The sequence below is a fragment of the Vigna angularis genome, chromosome 8 (genome assembly GCF_016808095.1).
Source record: "Vigna angularis cultivar LongXiaoDou No.4 chromosome 8, ASM1680809v1, whole genome shotgun sequence".
NCBI classification, from domain to species: Eukaryota; Viridiplantae; Streptophyta; class Magnoliopsida; order Fabales; family Fabaceae; genus Vigna; species Vigna angularis.
Genome location: NC_068977.1, coordinates 30,636,982 through 30,660,021, shown reverse-complemented (window position 1 = coordinate 30,660,021; position 23,040 = coordinate 30,636,982). Strand labels below are relative to the sequence as shown.

General features: G+C 29.7%; 1 protein-coding gene across 1 annotated transcript; it reads left to right on the top strand.

Moving 5' to 3' along the window:
- The first annotated feature begins 12,245 nt into the window (after nt 1-12,245).
- Nucleotides 12,246-15,861, top strand: LOC108343769 (LRR receptor kinase SERK2). The gene is made up of 4 exons (XM_017582144.2): nt 12,246-12,839; nt 13,504-13,764; nt 13,851-14,723; nt 15,143-15,861. Exons 1-4 carry the CDS (start codon nt 12,398-12,400, stop codon nt 15,622-15,624), a joined length of 2,058 nt encoding a protein of 685 aa, XP_017437633.1. The 5' UTR covers nt 12,246-12,397; the 3' UTR covers nt 15,625-15,861.
- The last annotated feature ends 7,179 nt before the right edge of the window (nt 15,862-23,040 follow it).

Genomic DNA, 23,040 nt, shown 5'->3' with positions numbered 1-23,040 from the left:
ACGGTACTGGACGAACGCTTTTACCAAGGGCCGAACGCTATTTCTCCACAAAGCCGAACGCTGAGATTGATATTTAGGTCGAACGCTGGAATCGAGTACTGAGGCCGATTCAAGCTAGCGTTCAGAACAAAAAACCGGACGTTCAAAATTTGGCTAGGGCGAACGTTCAGAAAATACCGAACGTTCAGAAAATTGATCGACCACTATTTGGTCGAACCCCAATTTTTTGGACGAACGGCGTTTCTGCATAATTATGCAGAATCGCGTGCAGTGTTCCAGAAATCCAGAAAACTTCATTTTTCAACCCAAAAATGCCCAGATTTGCTTTAAAGACAGTAAAATTCAATAATCAAACGAACAAAAATCTAACTCCCCTTACCTCTTGAAGACTTCCTTTGCTAAATCTTTAAATCTATCCCCCTCAAGGCTTGCAGCACCAAGCAACTCCAGCAACTCTAGCAACTCTGAACTTCACCTCCTTCACCAATTTTTGAAGCAAGGATTTTCTTCCCATTTCAGAACCCAGCACCCCCTTATATCTTCCACGTTGCAGCTTGTTGAATGGTGCCAAACATGAGAGGGGAATCACGGACGTCTTTGCTCCCCACTTCCAAATAAAACCAAGTTCTCCCCTTTTTCAAGGCAACCCGTGACTCCCTAATTGTTTCCCCCAATTTCCAAATAAAACCAAAACCTACCTCTCCCTATGGCAGCTAGCGTTTCCCCCATCCCATCTTAAAATAATATATATAAAAAAAAAGACTAGGTCCTTACACTTCCTCCTATCAAACCTGTAGTATCAAGTAGCATTCGACCCTTAAATTCATCCCTTAAATTCATCGCTCAATGTTTAAAGTCAGAGAGTTTAAAATAATCAATTTTATTATTTTAAAATATTTATCTACTATAATACTTTATTTCTTAGATTAAACAAAACATTTATTTAATGAAAGAAAATTGTTAACCATAACTAAATTCGAATATATAAATTACTGATAAATCATGTTTTAAAATGCTTTAGCGTGAATATTTTGAATAGAAAAAAAAAATTTAGGAAGGATATTTTATTAAAGTTTGTTAAAAAAGTCATTTTAATTTTAAAAAAAATTGCACTATGATATACTCACCCGGAATATTGTTATAGTTAAATTAAAGAATTCGTATTTCGTGTTAATTTGATGTATTATATTACTTATTTTATGTCTTATAATTTTGAATAACTATCATATTTCTTCTTATACATGTTTTATATCAATGTACTCTAAAAGATGACACCATATATGAACTTATTAAACATATGTAATTTTGTTTTTATAAATAATTATTATATATTTTATTTTTTCATTATAAAGCAAACTTATAATATGAATGCAGCTAAGTCCATTAAGTTCATTCATACACATAAAGGTTTCACGAAGGTCAATTATTTTTCTTGTTTAATAGTCTAATTTAGAATGGGCAAGTCTAGGATTCCAAGCTATAGCAAATCCAAGGCCTCAAAAGTAGCAACATGAAATATATATCTATTGTGCAAAAACGTAATTTTTGGGTGACTAATTAATTAATTTAATTTAACTTTATCTTTAGTTAACCAAGGCACTAAAACATGGTTATCTCAATAGACATTCACACTTTGCTCCAATCTCAAAAAAGGCTAATCCTTCAAACCTAATCTTTGTGAAGGAATCTATGCTCATTCAACACAAGGACAAAGTAGAAAGGTACAACAACACTAATTGTGATTTATCACACAATTTGTGATCAAACTAATGCTAATGACACATAACACCTTTTTCTTTCTTTTGGTACAATCTTTCCATATTCTTCTGTCTTAACCTAATGTTAGTTGTTGCATCATCAACTTATGCTTTTCTCTTACCACTTCGATTATTGTTCTTCTTTTTAACATGACTAAGGATCACACTAACCCAAAAAAATGAATTTTTGAAACGGAATCATCTAAAAAAATGATTTTTTTTTTGTGGGAAAATACATTTTATTATGTATTTTTTGTCTGGCTTAGAAATATGTATAGTATTGTCAAATACTCTAGGCCATGGCTATTGGGCAATGGAACAAAACAAAAGGTGGATGGATATTTTAACTTATATATAATATTAGGACAAAATGGAAACAATTTAAATATCTAAATATTTAAATAAAGGAATCTTCCATGATAATAGTCCAATATTTTGAAGCACATGGTGAGAGGTGGTAATAGAAAATTACAAGTTAATGAAAAAAATTTAATGGAGATTTTTTGTTTGTAATGTGAAGAAGATGAATGAGAGAGAAGAAAGTGTAGAAAGAAGGAGTGGGAAGCGGTGTCAGAAACCTCTGAAACAGCACAAATGGGGAGACCCAAAAAGCTGAGAAAAAGTGCTTTGAGAAAACGCACTTTTCAGGTTTTCTTTCATGCTTAAAATATTAAACTTCATCGATTTCCAGCTATCAATTCTCATATTCATATAATTATTAAAAATGAATTATAGTTTTTAAATCATTATTATTTTATCTTCTTGCTTTTATTTTATTTTAGTATTCAAATTTTGAAAAGTTATTAATTTTAGTTCCGTTGAAACTATTTCATAATAGAATTCATTCCTTTTTTTTCCATCGACATAATAAAATTAAATAAATAAAAATTATTTCTAATTCTCAAATGATAAAACTTAAATATAAAAATGCAATTAATCATAAAAATATGAAATATGTAAATTTGATAACTAGATCAAAATTATACATAATTTTTTTAGAATTTAGAGACTACAATGATAGAATAGGTAATTCAAAATCACATTATAATTCGATAAACATATTTATTTATTTTATCATCTTGTAAATGTAAACATATTATGATTAGTCAGTCTTCTATAATATTGTATTCAATTTCAATTATAATTTTTCATACACATTATTAATATATTATTAAATCTGGTATAAATATTGTTTAAGAATAATTATGTTTAGATTATTTGTGTTTTAAACTTCTGTTTTTGACTAACTTGAATTTTGAACGAATAACATGGAAGGGAGTTTGAGCTTACGATGGGTCTTGAAGCAGAGGATTCTGGCCAAGTTTGAATTTGAAAAATCTTGATTAAACGAGGGAATCTGTGCCCACGCCGAGAAGGCTTACCCACGCGCTCGTACCGCGTGTGGCTCATGCTGTACTCGACCCACGTGACAGACGTTACCGATTATCAGAGTAGGACCCACACAAATTAATGGCATCCGTTTGATTTTCTTCATATATCATCGCTACGTTGCACCGTCTGGTCAAGAATAATAAAAATATATATTAAAATTGATAATGTAAATTTTCAAAACCTTCAATATTTTTTCAATAGATAAATTAGTTTAAAACAATTAAATACCCAAAAATTGAGTAAACATTTTGTATCTATAGTATATTAGACAAGCTTATCCATAAATTTTTTGAAATAAAAATAAATTGTTCTTTTAAAAAATAAAACTACTTTTTCATATATTTTTTCTAAAATTCATTTTAAAAAAACACGTTGAAACACATTTCTAATACAAAGCTTTAAAAAGCTTTAAGGTTTAAACTTTTTAGTTGTCCCTATTTATGTGAGTTTTTCCCAGTTTGATTCTTTTCTTGTTAGAATTTCCAATTGAGTTTTTATAAGTGTTAATTTGAATTAATTGAGTCTCTGCTGTTAAATTTCGTTAACAGGGTTAAGTTTTTGCACAAGTGGAAGATTGATGTGTCAAATTTTTAAGACGTGACATGGTGAGAGTTGAAACGTGGCATGGTTTAGACTTGCGTGGAATTTTGGTAAAATGAAATAATATAATATTAGGATTTCTGAAATGGGATTTAGGGTTCAATTAAATTGAATGGGATTAAAAATCTGAGAAGTGGTTGTAGATCAGACGAAGGGATGGAGATTAAGTGGTTGTAGATCTGAGAAGTGGTTGTTGATCAAATCCACCCCAATTACATTTCAGTAAATTGGGAAAAATTGTTCCTGCTTCTACGCCGTGAAAGGAAGATGGTGCACTATCGCGACGTGGGTTTCGAAATCTCTGGAGGAGGAAGAAGATGGAAGCGGTGGCGCAATTCTGAGAAGTGGTTTCTTGTAGGGTTTGCGTCACGATCTATGGAGAAGAGGTTCTTGGTGGTTACGGCGATTCTGGCTTTTCTGGATCTGCAAGTGAAGGTGGCGTGATGTAGGCTGATGCGATTCTGGGTTGTGCGGCGGTGATGGAGGAGAAGACTCGCGATTTCAGGGAGAGTGGCAGTTTGTTTTTTTTTTGCGTTTTCTGGATTTTGGGAATTACAGGTGAAAGAAGGAGATCGCGAGGAGATTCACGGTGGTGCTCTGGATGCTGTTTGGGTTTTTCTGGGTTGGGTTTTTATCGGGAATATCAGCAAAGTCTAAGTCTATTAGATTCTTCTCAGATATCAATCTCCTTTCTTCTTCTGGCAATAAGATTCTCCAACCACGTGTTCCTTTCCAGCTCTAAATTTCCCAGATCCATGAGGTTCTTTTGGTCATCTTTTGTCCATTTAATGGCAGATTTACTTTCATCTTCTTTGCCACCTGTAGCTTCTTCGTCCTCTTCTATGAACCCTAAATCCCATTTCAGAAATTCATATTATTAAAATTTAAAAAGTTGCTAAATTTCACGTATTCAACTCTCAGTATACCACGTTTTAAAAATTTGACACATCAATCTTCCACCTATGCAAAAACTTAACCCCGTTAACTAAATTTAACGGCAGGGGCTCAATTGATTCAAATTAGCACTTATAAGGACTCAATTGGGGATTCTAATAAGAAGGGGATCAAACTGGGAAAAACCCACATAAATATGGACAACTAAAGGGTTTAAACCAAGCTTTAAAGATTTTTTCTTGAACAAAAAGTAATCTTTGAAGTTAAGCAAGAAGTAAATAACTCACTCAATAATTCTAGTTTGACCAATTTTGAAAAGTAAATATATATATATATGTATGTATGTATATATATATATATGTATGTATATATATACATTTATTATGTGGACTATAACATCCCAATTTAATAATATGAAACTACTAAAATAAACATTACATAGAACATAATACAATAAACTATAGATTTGCGAAGAATAAAATTCTTCACTTGAAGGACCAAAAACACAACCTACACTTCAAACTTCTCATCTAACTTCCCGTTTAGCCAACTGAAAAGATTGAATCCCTAAGCTCACACCATTAAGGTGATCATCGCAAAAGAGGAAACAATACATAGGCAGACAAACACAGAAGCAAGGGTGGGCTAGATATACAAAGATCATACTATTACAATAACACACAACATTCATGTTTAATTCAAGTAAACTGGATCACACATCATAACATGTTATACTTTAAACTTGACTCATCCGGACTTAGAATGATTGTCGAGCTATGGCGGGTCGTGCACTCATGGTGGCTTGTACTGCTTTGCAAAGCCATTGCCAATGGGTTTCACCCTACCAAACTCACGAGGTAAGTCTGTACCGCGCCTTGGAGCATACTGTAAGCCTCCAAGACTAAGACCTCCTGCTACTCCTCACGACATGGATCAATCCTCTCTACGTGAGAAGAAAGACCATTGGAGTTTCAGGATAACCCCCAAGACTGAGCTCCTGCATTCATTCTAAACATACTTGAATCTCAACAAGAGAATTCACTGTGGATCACAACATAAGGCACCACCATGTAACCTCCCTGTGAGGTTCATGGAATTATGTCCATAACATAGGGAACCACCATGTAACCTCCCTTTGAGATCCATGGAATTACGTCCATAACATAGGGCACCACCATGTAACCTCCCTTTGAGATCCATGGAATTACGTCCATCAACCATACTGTCACTTTGAAACTTAACTCAAGACATGAACAACCAAATACCATAATACTATCACATTGAATCCAAACATATAACCTCACTGATCATACACTATCATAGATACTTCTACATCATTTTAATAATCAAAACATAGTTCAAGGTTACCAGAAAACAAGAATAAAAAGAATAAAAACAGGTTCTGGGCAAGCTGCTCAGCGCACCAAACTCGATGTGCGAATAACAGAAACAGTGGATTTTACTCACTCACATTCGCTCAGCACACCAAGCCTATGCGCTCAGCTAAAGTCCATTCGCTCAGCGCACCAAGTCTATGCGTTTAGTTAAATTGAAAATTCTGCTACACATTATCAGACCCTAAACCCTCGCATAGCGCCCCAAATTCGCTATTTGAATTAAACAAACATTTTTCCAGGCAACCACCATTCGCACAGCGTCTAGATTCGCTATGCGAATCACCAAACAGAGCGCAACCCTCTCTAGCCATTTGCACAACGCACCAATTCGTTATGTGAATACCCTGATAGAGAGCATCTTGCTAGGGTGACTCGCTGTGCGAAACAATTCGCTCAGCGAGTCTGCATAATCTACAGAACGCAAATTCTGTAAAACGCAAATTCTGCATAATTATGCAACTCACATACCCTTTACCATTTTTAGTCATATTCCCCAACTTCTAACACCCCTAATTCGTGTTTTATACTTAATTAAACTTATCTAGATGATCCCAACCCTCCTTACTACAAATCTAGAGTGATTAAGACTCAAAATAATCTCTAAAACACCAATTTCCACAACTTAGGGACCCAATTCCAATTCTACTACTTTGCACCTATTTTTGACCAGTTTGATGACTCTAACAAGTCACAAATAACATCCTTATACTATCCCAACAGACTACAAGAGCCCTAGACTCCTAACTCTCAAATTCTCACTTCCTCCAAAATAACTTAAAACACTATCAATTCACTATGCTTTCTATCTAAACAATGTTGTAACAGATTTCACACCCCAAATCACTCCCAACCTAATCAATTATAGTAAATTAAACTCATCCACTCAGTTCATAACATCATAGCACAGTTCACAGATTTCACATTTCAACACATACCACACAATATACTCAAAAACGTAAAATACAACTTCAAACAGTACACCAATTCAGAATTCAGTATACATACACCTCATGCAACCAATTTAAAGAAATATTCTAACTCTCCTTACCTCAAAGGTCACACAACACAACTCACCAGAATGCCCTAACAGTACCTCACACAACAATGAACTCAACCAAATCCTATAAATCACTAAATTGGTGATAGAAACAACTTTTAGAGCTAGAGTTTGACAGAAAGTATAAGAATAACACTACTAGTTACATGCAACTAGTAGAAATCACATGATCCAGCTCAAGAACATGCAGAGAAAAGGGAAAACAGCTTACCCGACTATAACAAAGAAACTGATCGGTCAGTTATGGAGCCCTCTACGCCATGGACGTCTGGGCACCTCTTGATCGGAAATCCAACAACTCAATGAAGAGAAATGAAAAAGAAAAGAGAGAGAAAAAAGGACAAGGAAGAGAGTGACTTTAAAGAACAATGCAAGTTTCTCAAGTACCGAAGAAACTTTAAATCCAACATATATATATATATATATATATATATTAGCTTATTTTATTATTATACTTTGAATCTCGTTACTGCTGCCACTTGTGCACTCTCAAGACTAACTCTTCTCGATCCTTATTTATATCTAAACTATTTACAAAAATATTTCATTATATTAATCAACAATTTTGTATTCTTAAAGTAATTTTTAGATGGATACATATGATAGAATTCAATCTTACTTTTAGATTATTTTTTTATGACTTTATTTAAGAAATGGATTTGTATATTTTTGTGACAAATATTGAAGGAGGTCAGATGCAAAAGTTTAAATTAAACCAGACAAATACCAAATTAAGCTTTTGAAGTGAACTAAATATAAATATCTTTTTGCGATGAAAGATTGAAATTAATAATAAAAATATGAATTAAATGCCATCATTACTGCTTTTAGCATTAAATAAGGTTTTAGTTGACAAAACAGGACTCATAAATGTAGCAGTTGAAAAAATAAATTATTCATGGATACAAGTGCAAATTCTGTGTGTAACGGATGATAAATAAACTCGAAGATATTTTTTAAGTCCGTTTTTTGTTTTAACAGACATTTTTTATTTATTTTGTATTTTTTTATAAATATGAGTATTGGTACAACTTAACTTTTTAATTAGGCATTTGAGACGAAGACAAATAGGTATACATTTGTTTTGTTTTCATTTTTATATTCTTTTAATTTAATATCTCATATTTTAATATTTTTATTCTTTTTTAATATCATAATTTATTATATTTTCTTAAGTAAAAATATTTAACTCTTTTGAGAACATAATTCTTTATTTACTAGATAAAAATTATCTTTTTTTTTTATTTTATTTTTAATTTTCGTTTCATTTAAGAATTATCTCTGTTTTATCAAAATAATTTTCATTATTTTTAGTTTAATATTTGTAATTTTTTTAAATTGTTAAAATATTTTTTGTTTTTATCATATTTTTAATTATACATCTGTTTTTTTTACGTGGTTTCAATTTGATCTCAAGGCACACTTTTTTTAATATTTTTATTTGTTTTTCATTTTTAGCATGTAAAATATTGTTGTAATACTTTTTATATAATTATTTTTATTTTTTAATTTGTTATTATTAATATAATTATATTACTTGCATAAAATAAATTCATTTATTGTAATATAATGGTTTAAATGCTTACTTCGTTCCCATGTTAAAAGGTGAATTTCTGTTTATTACCCGGTTTTAAAAATGAAGACATTGGGTCTCTTTGTTATGAAAAATAAATGAATAAGGTCCACAAAGAAAAAAACAGGTTCAACAAATCATCAAAGAAAAAACAAACTGAACAAGAGAAAAAAAAAGTTAGACAACAGAAGAGAGAAGACAAAAAAGAAAAAATAGGACCACATCAACATAAACTTAACGTCGTTAGTGTCAACTTAACGGGACAAAACTTTATTCATACACTATTCATAACATAGAACCTAATGTCTTCAATTTTAAAACAGGTACTAAACAAAAATTCACCTATTAATATGAGGACGAAATAAACATTTAAGCCTAATATAATAAATTTAATGTTATTGTCATGAATCTTGTTTATAATCCTTCTTCATGTAATAAAGTTCAAAAAAATTATTTTAAATTTTAAATATTATTAGTTTAACTTTTTTTTGTGATTTCATTATAATAGTATATTATAATTTGTATTAGTATATAAAAATAGAAATTTTATTAAAATTTAAAAAATGAGAGTAAAAAGGTATTTAGAATATTTTTAAATTTAAATATTTATTTTCTATTTTGTAACCTTTTAAAAATATTTTTAAATTTTATCAGTTTTAGTGTTTTGTAAATTTAATGAATGTCTGATAAAATATTTATTTGATATTGAAAAAAATGAGAATATATTATTTTAATATTGGATATTCGTTAATATTATGCTTTTATTTTTTACAATTTTTTAAATATTTTATATAAATTAATTAATTAATACATATACAATAAGAAAGTTGTCAGGGGTATAGATACATGTTTATATCCCTTATTGAGTTGAGATGAAAATAAGATAGAACTTTTATATATATATATATATATATATATATATATATATATATATATATATATATATATATATATATATATATATATATATATATATAGGGTTTGCTAATGCGCGTACGCCTGTTTTTCAGTTGGTACGTTTTAGCAATGTGTATCGGGTTTTAGTGGACAAAAATATCCTTATAAATCATGGATTCTAAGTTTTAAGGTTAAGGGTATTTTAATAATTTTCATTCTCAAAACTAAAAAAAAGAAAAAAAGAAACCCCCAAACCCTTACTCACCTCTCTCATTCCTCTCAACCCTTTCTCTTTCATTTTTTTTCACTCCAATCTTTTCTCTATCATCTTTACTGTAGCCCCAATTGAAAAAATCAAAAATTTCTCTCAACTTTTTCTCTTTCATCTTTCTCACTCCAATCTTTTCTTTGTCATCCCTACTGTAGCCCCAATTGAAAAAATCAAAAATCAAAAACACTTGCCGTTAAACCATCTTACAAAAAAATGATTTTATAATGAGTTTTCATCTTATAATTTTTGTCTTATCTAATTTTATCCAATTTTCACAAAGATAAAGGAATTGGTAATTGACCTGGAAAAAAATCAGAAATACTCGTTAAACAATTTCTTACAAAAAAATGATTTTATAATGAGTTTTTATTTTATGATTTTTGTCTTATCTAATTTTATCTAATTTTCACAAGCATAATGACATCAAAAGAATTGGTAATTGGCCTTGAAAAAAATCAGAAACACTCATTGTTAAACAATTTCTTACAAAAAATGACTTTATAATGAGTTTTCATTTTATAATTTTTGTCGTATATAATTTTATCTAATTTTCACAAGCATAATGACATCCAAAAGAATTGGTAATTGGCCTGGAGGAGTTTTTTTAGAGATGATGATTCTGCAGATGAAATTAGAGAGGTTAGTGAAGATGGTGAAATTGAAGAGATCTTGAATGCACCTTTGCCTGAAGGTGAATATGTCAATTACTCAACTCTTTACAAAGGCAAATTGTTTAAAGGCAAATGTTTCTTATTTTTTTAATTGGAACTACAGTAGCGATGACAGAGAAAAGGTTGGAGTGAAAAAGATAAAAAAGAAAGGGTTGAGAGGAATGAGAGAGGTGAGTAAGGGTTTGGGGTTTCTTTTTTTTTAGTTTTGAGAATGAAAATTATTAAAATATCCTTAACCTTAAAACTTAGAATCCATGATATATAAGGATATTTTTGTCCACTAAAACCCGGTACACATTACTAAAACGTACCAACTGAAAATTAGGCGTACGCGCGTTAGCAAACCCCATATATATATATATATATATATATATATATATATATATATATATTTGAGTATTGAGATGAGAATGGAATTTTTCTTTAAAAATGAGAATGAGTATGACAGGGCAATGTAATAACAAAATTAAAATTAAAATGAAGTGAAATAAATCGTAAATATTTGTAAAATTAACAATTTTTTGGATTCATAGCAAAACAAAGTAAGTGAAAAAAAGGAGTGTAATAGCAAAATTCAAATTCAAATGAAGTGAAATAAATCATAAATATTTGGAAAATTAGGAATTTTTTGGATTTATATCAAAACAAAGAGGTATGTCTGAGTTTTTATTTGGACCCAAGAGTGAAAAGGAGGGTGTAAATAAAAAAGATTGAAATACAAAAACTAAAGAAAAGTGAATAAAAAGTGACATTTTACTAATTTTCTTTATTTTTTAATGTAAAATCTTTTATTCCCTTAATTTTAATGTAACTTAGAAACGTAAAAAAAAAGTAATGTTGAATTAAAAAAGTTATATTCATTTATTTTAAAATTTGTAAATCAAAATTTATGAAAGTTTCATGTAACAATAAATTATAATTTCACGTAGATACATATTTAATGATATTTTTTAATAAGTGAAGACAATTAATAAAAAATATAATATAAAAATTTAATTAAAAAATATAAAAAAATTCAAATACCTAATAAATACAAAATTAATAAAAATTTAACTGAAAAAATAAAATTTAAAAAATACAAAAGTCTCAATCAAATCTAATTCAAACAAAAGCTAAATTAAGTGAGATAAACCATAATAATTGGATTGTAGCGAAACTTAAATGAAGTGAGAAAAAGTTATTACGAGTGCAAAGTTAAGAATATAATTAAGTTTACATCTCTCTATGCTTTGTTTGGATAGGTGGAAAAATCTCTGTTGATTTTAGTTCTCATAATAAATAATAAAAATGATGATAGCATCACTGTAACACTATCTTACTTTCTCTCCACCCAAAAACAAAAATCTCTCTTTTCACTTCCAAAGAATGAATACACAGCAGTTATATCAGAGAACAAATGTCACGTCCAAACACACCACAACATGCACACTACCTCATACATACCTTTTCAAACTTCAACCAATCTCACGGTCAACACTGCATGTGCATCATAACTCCCATGCAATGTGCACCACTGCTTTTCACCCCTTTCTTTATTCTCTCAATATTTGTAATTATAATCACTAATTATGTTGCTTAAGTAAAGGATAAGCTACATTAACACCCTTTGTGCTTGGCCAAATTTGGCTTAAAATTTCTCCGATTTTTACACCTGTGTTTTAAATTACTGTTTATTGTTTTATGTTTCCTTTTTAGTTTCTGACCTGTCTGTTTTCCTGCACCTTTTGTCACTTCCACCACCACTTAGTAGAGAGAAAAGAAAAACGCACAAAACCAGACACAAACACTGCTGTTACAGAATCTAGTAAAATAGTTTTCAGAACAACAACATAAAAACAATAACCATAGCAAGGAGTTTGGTTGAATCAGTTACCATTTTCATCTGAACATGGTTTGTTCAGTGCATCTGCTTCCGCTTCTCTTCCTCCTCCTCCTCCTGGCTTTGCTCTTGAATCCAACATGTGTCTGTGGCAATGACGAGCTTAGAGCTCTGATGGACCTGAAATCCAGTTTGGATCCAGAGGGGCGATTTCTGTCCTCATGGACCATGGATGGAAACCCCTGTGGTGGTTACTTTGAGGGAGTCGCTTGCAATGAGAAGGGTCAGGTGGCAAATGTTTCTCTGCAGGGGAAAGGCCTTTCTGGGAGGCTTTCACCGGCCATTGGTGGACTTAAGCACTTGACAGGACTCTACTTGCATTACAATTCTTTGTATGGGGAGATTCCAAGGGAAGTTGCAAACTTGACTGAGCTTAGTGACTTGTACCTGAATGTCAATCATTTGTCTGGTGAAATCCCACCTGAGATTGGCAAGATGGAGAAGCTTCAAGGTATAATTATGCCATTTATGGTTTAAAAATTGAAACTTTCAGTATTTCTCACCTTGATTTGGCTTCTTGTGGTCCTTTGTCAAAGGTTTTTTGTTGGGTTTTTTGAATGTTGTGTGATTGCGGGTTTTACCGAAAGATTCGAGCTTTGTTTTGTTTATTTGCTGTGTCATTGAGTTTCTTTTTCTGTGATTGGTATTTTTATCCTTTTTTCTCCATCCAATGGTTGGTTCTCTTGCACCGTGATGTTCCAAAATAGTTAATTCACGTGATAACGAAAAAGAATGGTAGCTTCGAATGTTTTTGGACCAGAAGGATGTTTTTGCAACTATTGAGATTATTTTGAACAACCTGGTGTTAACTGCAAGAGGTAGGTATGAACTAGAAAATTAAAGGGTAACAGTATTTTTAACCTCTTGTCCCAGTTTCTGAGATCTATTTAATATTTTTTTTTCTGCATAAACGAAGGATTTATGTAATGCTACAATTCATTCAAAATTCTAGCATCGAAAATTGTTCATATAAAAAAGTTCCAAACGCATATCAGTGTCTGTTCCCTAGAACTGAATTCTTACTGTTTGCTTTGGCTTTTTTCGTTGAAATCGTGTTTGATTAATGGTTTAATTTTGGGAGTGTGCTTATTTGTTCTTTTCACATGTTTTTGCAGTTTTGCAGCTCTGTTATAATCAGTTAACAGGAAGCATACCTACACAGCTTGTCGATTTGAAAAAGCTCAGTGTTCTTGCTCTTCAGTCAAACCAGTTGGCTGGAGCTATCCCTGCTACCCTAGGAGATTTGGAAATGTTGACGAGGCTAGATTTGAGTTCTAATAATCTCTTTGGTTCCATTCCCACTAAACTAGCCAATCTCCCTTCACTGCAAGTTCTGGATGTTCACAACAACACTCTCTCTGGGAATGTACCTACTGGTATTTTATTGGTTCTGTTCTGTCCATTTCTTTATCGATATTTTTATTTAACATAAGTTTAATCTGCTTTCCTTTGTTTGATGAAGCTTTGAAGAGACTAGAGAATGGATTTGTGTATGAAAACAATGTGGGGTTATGTGGAGTTGGGTTTTCATCCTTGAAAGCTTGCACTGCTTCAAATAATGTTAATCTCACTCGACCAGAACCTTATGGAGCAGGAGTTGGAAGTATCTCTAGGGATATCCCAGAGACTGCTAATGTAAAGTTGCCTTGCAATACAACTCATTGCCAAAATCCATCTAAATCCAAACAAGCCACATCTATCACAGTTGCCATTGTTCTAGTAACAATTGCAGTATCAGCAATTGGTGTTTTGACCTTCACCGTGTATAGGCGGCGGAAACAAAAGCTTGGAAGTGCCTTTGATACTTCTGAAGGCCGACTAAGTACAGATCAAGCCAAGACTATATACAGGAAAAATGGATCTCCTTTGGTTAGCCTTGAGTATTCTAATGGGTGGGACCCTTTGGCTGATAGCAGGAATTTCAACGGGGATAAGCAAGATTTGTTCCAGAGTTTCAGGTTCAACTTGGAAGAAGTGGAGTCAGCTACTCAGTATTTCTCAGAGTTGAATCTGTTGGGGAAGAGCAACTTTAGTGCTACATATAAAGGGGTTTTGAGAGATGGATCTGCTGTTGCTATCAAGAGCATCAGTAAAACTAGTTGCAAATCAGATGAAGCTGAGTTTTTGAAGGGATTGAACATTTTGACCTCACTGAGAAATGAACATCTAGTGAGGTTGAGAGGATTTTGTTGTTCAAGGGGACGAGGAGAATGCTTTCTGGTCTATGATTTTGTTCCTAATGGAAACCTTACACGCTACCTTGATGTGAAGGAAGGTGATGGAGAAGTTCTTGAATGGTCAACTAGAATTTCTATTGTGAAAGGAATTGCTAAAGGTCACTCTTCTACCACACCTTTTATTAAAATACTTTGATTCTTCAAAATCAGCATCTTTTAAATATTCCAAGATATAAAGTATACATACACAACCAACAGCATGCTATTGCTATGTTTGGTGAATAACTGAGAGCATTTCTTTTCTTGCTACTACTATTCATAGATGCTTCAAGAGATGCTAAGCTAACACCATCATATTACATTATATTACATATTATATGCTTTAAATAAACACATGCTCAGTTGCAAAACTATAGCCTAATTGTAGACTAAATTTCCTTCAACATTATTGTGATCCATTTGCATTCATTCATTTTGATGAAGTGATCATTTAATTACTTAACACAAGAAGTGGCATATTCTCATGGTTTCCAATCTTCATGTGTATACTGAACAGAAACCTTGTTTTCTTAACCAGGTATAGCATATTTACATGCACACAAATCAAACAAACCAGCCCTTGTTCACCAAAACATCTCAGCTGAGAAAGTGCTACTCGATCGGCGGTACAACCCGATGCTTTCAGATTCCGGCCTGTACAAGCTTCTCACCAATGACATTGTCTTCTCTGCACTAAAGGGTAGTGCAGCAAAGGGATACTTGGCTCCAGAATACACCACAACCGGCCGGTTCACGGAGAAAAGTGATGTTTATGCATTTGGAGTGCTTCTTTTCCAGATTATCACAGGGAAACAGAAGATCACAAGTGCAATGCGCCTTGCAGCAGAGTCCTTTACATTCCAAGAATTTATTGACCCGAACTTGCGTGGCAAGTTCTTTGAATATGAGGCAGCTAAACTAGCCAAAATGGCTTTACTTTGCTCCCATGAATCTCAGTTTGAGAGGCCAAGCATGGAAGCCATTGTTCAAGAACTGGGGAATTGTAGTAGCTGTCTTTGATTTGAGTTTTACTTGAATTAGTTTAACCATCAACACCACATCAGTTTTCTAGTGTTTGGCCACTTGTTCATGGTCATGGTAATGGTGATGGTGACCCTTTAAGGCGTGACATGTTTCTGTGTCCTTAACATAGGACTATCTTTTCTGTGAATGAATGTGAATGCCTTGGACTTTGGTTGTAGTCTAGTTAAGTGATTTATATCACTATTTCTATTCATTTCAGCCATTTATTCTCTCTAATAGTCTGCAATTGTGGTTTTTCCTTTTCTTTTGGGTTTTGTGGTTAATGCCCTTTTGTTTTAATCACCTTTTTCCAACCAACCATGGACAAAAAGCAAAAGCAATATAGAAATGAACTGTCATGAATGCAATGCATCAAATTCCCTAGTGCTACAACACTTTATTGCTGCTATTAGCACTTTGTAAAGCATCCATTCCTTTTTTGGATTATGGAATGCTGATTTGAGATTATTACTTTGTGGCTTCTTTTAGTGTTGCTTTTGAGTGCTAGGGCTTATCAATTTCTTTTCTCTAGTGTAGTATAGGGAGAAAATTCTTAAACCTATAAGTAATATGCTTTTGAAAAAATGACAAAAAAAAGTAATTTTTACAAGAAACAGCTGCAACAGCTTACTAAAGTAAGCTATATAGCTTATCAAATGAGCTGTTTTCAGCTTATTTCTGACAGAAGTTTGAACAAACGTATAAAAAGAACTATAAAAACTGTTTTTTCCATTAGAAAATGTGATGTTCTAAAATTAAGATACTCAAACAAATCTTTCCATAAATAGGATTTGAGCCTAGCATACCCTTGTGCTATTTTATTTATGTTTATAAAAAAGACTCAATTTGGTGTTAAGTTAAAGCAGATCTGTTCTTAAAAGTGGTGAATCTCTTCGATTAATGAAGTCAGTGGTTGTGTTAATTAAGAGCCTACCAGAGAACATTGAGGGCCATTGATAGGTGTTGGATCCAACTGACAGAACATGTTGTGAAGGGTTATAATTGCATGTTTCTTTTTGGTACATATGAAACTGTAATAATTGATTTCTGAGACCCATGCAGGTAAAAGCATGTCTTGGTGAATTGTTGAATTGATGATTTACTGGAATGAAGTCTTCTCATTCACTTCTGTTTACCTATGTACATTGGTTGATGAACAGTTTCTTTTTTCTTTTTAATTGGTGTAGGCTTGTCTTATGACTATGAACTGTTATTTTCTCATTTCTTCTAGATAAAACCTAAGCTATCATTGAATGAATAGTAAGTAAAATGCAAGTGTCATTCATTGGTGGTGTGTTGACATGAGATTGATCTTGTTAATAATTTTGGAAACCATGTAGACATATTTAAATTGAGTGTTTTTTTAATGTTTAACTTTTATACAAAGTTATTAGAGTTTGATCTTAAGGGATATTTATCTTTAAAAGATTTTTCGATGTTTAAGTTAGTAAGAAATTTTATGATTTTTATGAATATAATGAGTATGAATAATTATGAAATGAGTATTCCTTGAAAAGAGTTGTATTTATATGATTAATATATATCATGAATTTATGTATTGATTAAAATAATACTTATCTTAAGTATATAATATTAGTGTAGTTAATAATAATATTATAGTAAATAATAATCATAATATTAAACTGTATTGATTATAATATGTGGATATTATTTTAATACGTGTAAGTTTAGATTATTTTAAAGTGAGGAGGCTTAATTAAACTTTTTAGATCTTAATATATCTATTAGGCAGGGTAAGTACAAAATCTATTTTCTATAAGTTGAAAGTTTACAAAATCTATTTTCTATAAGTTGAAAGTTGTCTGGACTTATTTTTAATCATCTTTAGTGCTTGTAAATAAAGAATGTGACATTTTCTAACCCTACCTCTATACTTTCTTCTCTCACCCATAACTATAATGCAATTACTAAAATATTTTATTTTTTATTTTTTAAATAAAAAACCTCACTTCTTTTAGAGTATTTTGAAGACTTTATGATTTACGTGTTCGAGATCGGTTTTGGAAAAACCTATCCTTATATATATTGTGTGCATTTGTTGTTTCCAGAGGTTTGTAATTATTGTTTCAATAATGATTTATTTATTGAATAATTCAAGATGACTTTTTCAAAATTAAATTTTGGATTAAATAATATAAAACTATATTTAAGATTTCAGATTTCACAGTTGAATTAAAATATATTTTAAACTACGTAATCTGAATCATATTTAAATTTCAGATGGTATAATTTATGTTACAGTTGTATATTATATAATCTAAAGTATAATTTTAAATTACATAATCTAAAATATATTTACAGATGATATAATTTAAACATTTAGAATTATATTTTAAATTATATAACCCGAAATCACGTTTTCAATTATATAATCCAGAACTACGTCATCAAAAACCATATTCTAGTAATTTGGAATAATAGTTTAAATTGATTATGAAGTATTTCTGATAATAGCAGACTAGTGAATTTTTAATATTTTGGGAGTGCGAGAAGAAAATACGGGATGGTCCAAAGAAAATGTATTGAATGGTTTTACGACTCCATTGGGGTCCATGATCCGTACCGTGTTATCTAATGACTTTTTCTTCCTTGCACTTCTCCTTCTATATTACTCTTATTCCCCATCTTTATTCCTTGAAATCAGTTTTTATTAGTTTGAGTGTTTCAAACTAATAAAAATTATTAGTACTGTTATTGTTTTATTTCAAATTTACTTTCTAAACATTCTGAGATGAATTTTTTTTATATAAAATATAATTATTTCATTTAATGTTTTTTAGTTGATAACAGAGCCAATTTGTTAAACCAATTACAAAAGCAATTAATTATACTCATGACAAAGTATTTCTATATGCTCAAAATTTTATTAAAAGAGATAGGTATATCAATGAATGAAACACTCAAGTGAATAGTAACTCGTACTAACTAACTACTATTTTGTGTATTTTAATTTATAAACACTTCAATATTTAAAATACTTAAAACGATAAGTAATTTGAAACGTGGCCGGTGATGAACAATATATTGTCAAAACTACTTTCCTAGTTTTATTTGTATCTCATAACAAGCGTCGGTCATCTGTATTTTATAAAAACCTTAAAATATACCATTAACATGTTTTAATATATATATATATATATATATATATATATATATATATATATATATATATATATATATATATATGGGTTTGTTAACTTGCGTACGCTTTTTTTTTGTTGGTACATTTTAGTAATGTGTACTAGATTTTAGTAGATAAAAATACCTTCATATATTATAGATTCTAATCTCCATCATTCCTCACAACTCTTTCTCTTTCATCTCTTTCACCCTAACATTCTCAACTGAAAAAATCAGAAACACTATTAAACAATTTCTTACAAAAAATGATTTTATAATGAGTTTTTATTTTATAATTTTTGTCTTATATAATTTTATCTATTTTTCACAAGCATAGTGACATCCGAAGGAATTGGTAATTGACCTGGAAAAAGTAAGAAACATTCGCCTTTAAACAATTTCTTACAAAAAATGATTTTGTAACGAGTTTTTATTTCATAATTTTTGTCTTATTTAATTTTCACAAGCATAATAACATCCGAAGAAATTGATAATTGGCTTGGAGGGTATTTTTAGAGATGATGATTCAACATTATCTGAATGAACCTTTGCCTGAAGGCAAATATGCCCATGACTCAACTATTTACGAAGGCAAATTGTTTAATAGCGAGAGTTTCTGATTTTTTCAGTTGGGACTACAATAGGAATAATGGAGAAAATGTTAAAGTGAGAGAGATAAAAGAGAAAAGGTTGAGAGAAATAAGGGATGTGAATAAGGGTTTGAGAGTTTCTTTTTTTTAGTTTTGAGAATGAAAATTATTTAAATACCTTGATCTCTTAAAGCTTAGAATCCATAATAAATAAAAATATTTTTGTCTACCAAAACCCGATACACATTACTAAAACAAACAACTGAAAAAAGAACATACACAAATTAGCAAACATATATATATTTTAATCGTTTCAATGGTATTTTAAGTGTTATAGCAAATTGAGTAGGACAAAACAAAAAACAATGTCTGCACCAAATAATTTTCTAAACATGCTAGAGCCTGACATTATTCACCAAACTCAACAATTGTACGAGTCATAGTATTTTGTGTTTTTCAATAAAGATTACTCAAAAGATATAATATCAATTAAATATAAATCTAACTCATACAAAGAATTATCACTACTTTTAATTTAAACTTTATAATAAATTTATGATTTTTTTATATGATATTCAAATTTCTCTTTTATTGAATATAAAATTTATATTCATACTTATATTATTGATAATAACCAACTTGTGATTTAATTTATGGAGAAGCATAGACAGTATATAGATGAGACAAGAGTTTGTAGGATCACATGAATAGTGTGAGTAAACGAGGAGGCAGCAATTGTTGTTGGGTGGTAATTAAATAGTTTGTGAATAATTTATTAGATTCTGGTTTGTGTGATAGCATATATAGTAGAGTTATCCATGCACGCAACATGCATTACATAAAGGTTGTGGTTGTCATTGCAGAGACAAAAGGCACAATGGCCATGTTATAGAGCAGGTAGCAACCCCCGTAATTAAGGTTGTTTTAATCATAACTAGGGCAGCGCAAAACATTGACCTTAAGATACGCACTGTTTAATTATGTGTACCTTGATGTTAGACTTTGTTTTCTTCTCTTAAGTAAAAAACTGTTGGGTTTTCTTCTCTTAATTAAAAAATTGTTGGATCGATAGTAAGGTTTAGTGGAGAGATATAATACAAATGAAATTCAAGTAATTTATAAGAGATTGACACTATTTTTTACCTAAAATTTTAAAATAATAAATTAATAGATTTTCAACTTTACGTGATACTTTATTTTTTTATTTTTATTCAATATATGACTTAGATTCACACTTAGACTTAAAATACTAATCAAAACAAATAATTTTTTAATATCGTAAGAATGTTGATTAAGAATTTCTCAACTTAGATTCATCCACATTAAAAATTAAAAATTGAAACAGTAGTCATAAAAAACTTTTCAGTCTTTTGAAGTTATGTATTATAATACTTCTCATGCCATATTTCTTCTGAACTATGATAGGTTAACAAATTTTACATAACAACTTTTTTATAATAAATTATATATTACTATTTTATTGACCTGTTTAAATTTATTTTTAATAAATTATTTGTAACAAATCAATCATTTTTCTAAATCAAATATACGGAAGCATAATGAGAGTGGAAATATGTCTTGTCCCTTCAAAATTTTCGAATTGGTGTATTATAATTAAGATTTATAAAAATTTAATTAGGTGAATTGTTTTTCTTAAGAAACACGTTATTTAATATTAATAAATAGTGAAACATAAAACTAATACAATAAAGAATAAAGTTATTAAGATATTTTCTTTTCGTTGTCTTTTGAGTTATTTACTATTTGTGTTTGTCTCCCATTTTCTTTTGTTTTTGTTAAACGCAAATTTATTATTTTTTTTTCATTTCTCATTTGCTTGGTTCAATTTTTTAATAAATAGAAAATTTATTTTATCCTAATTAATATTAAAATATTACTTTTATAATACATTTTTTTTATTTCATGAACTTTTTGTGTAATAATTTTTTTTATAAACATAAAAGAAAAAGTTAATTGTTATGTGTTCTTTTCAACCATTTTAAAATCTCATAGTTATTTTATAAATCTTGAACTTTTTCTAAATATATATTGATGGAAAATAAAAGAATGAATGTACTTTTCAAAAATGATAAAAGGAAAATTATATGCGAAGATGAAAACAAAATTCAACTTCTTCACCAGCAGGAAACTAATTGTCCGATTGTTCAATCAGAATAATTTCTTAATAAGATTAAAAGAATAACATTTTACCATTCTATTCTTATTTTGTTATTTTTGTATTTTTATTTAAACTCTTCTCTAGATATGTTTTAGTCTTTGAATAAAATAATTTTTCTACTTTTGTTTTTCATTGTGTAATTCAACATATCTATAACATGGTCAAAGATCAAAACATCCCAATTAAAAAATAATTTAGCAAATTAAATAAATCTAACTTTATTTTAATTTTACATAATGTTAAATTTATTGAGCGATTCAATTAGTGTTTGCTGGACGAGCGAACCTTGCTAAATGAAAGTTTGCTTCTATAATTTTTATTTTTTTGTTATTTTTATGTGTTTTGAGCTTTAAGTTTTGAAGATTTCTAAGTTTTATTAAATTTATGTGTTTATGCATAGTTATACTAAAAGCTGATATAGACATTTTAAGTTATATTATATGTATTTGTATTATTTGAGAGAATTTTTTTTATTCTTAGATCATAACTTTGATTCTTATCAAAGATTATCCTCTTTGTAACGGATATTCATTTAACTTATCAATCTTTTAAATTACAACGTCATCATTTCTGTTTTATTTCATATTTTTCTTTTATTTTTTTTTTATTTTTTTTCTTGTTAAGATTCAAATTCAGAAACTATGGTATTCTTTCCTTAATTGAATCGTATCAATCAACATTACAAAATTTATATTCATGCACTTCTACGAAAAAGAAGAAGAAAGAGTTAACAATACGAAAGAATATTAGCTATGAAAAGAAATATACAATATATTAACCATCCATTTATAGTGGGCATAACCAACTCCATGTCTACGTCAGAAAAATAATTGATAAAATTTATATATCAACTTAGTTAGGTATAAATTAATTGAATTAATTTTAATTTATTTTTAATATTAATTAAAGTTGAATTTGAACCAAAATTAATTTTACTTAATTTTAATATTTATATTTGTTGAAGTTAAATTATCTTAACAAACATTATAGTATTTATTTAAATTAGTTTTCATTAAGTTATACGATTTTTTTCTAATGTTTGTTTTACTATATATTAGTTTAGTCCATTTTGAATTTGATTTGTTTTTAAATATTTATTTAAGTCGGTTTATTTTATCTTTATTTGTATTTATTGAAGTTATTATTGAGTACTGGTATTTTTTATTTTAATATTTATTTAAATTAGTGTTAATTTTTTTATAAATTTATTTAGGTTAACATTAGTCTAATCAATACTAATATTATTTATTTATATGTTATAGATTTATGTGTTTCTTTTTAAGTAAGAGTGTATTTAAGTCCTAATTCAAATACTTATATTTAAATATAAATATAAATAGAGTATTGTAATACATGGAATTGAAATCTAAATCTTTTATTCAAATTTCTCTCATATATCCACCACTAGTAAAAAATGTGGTTTTCAACTCGCCATATAGGCTTCGGTTATGTGAAAACCGAAGCGTATAACGTTATATACATCGATTAATCTAAGACCCGAGG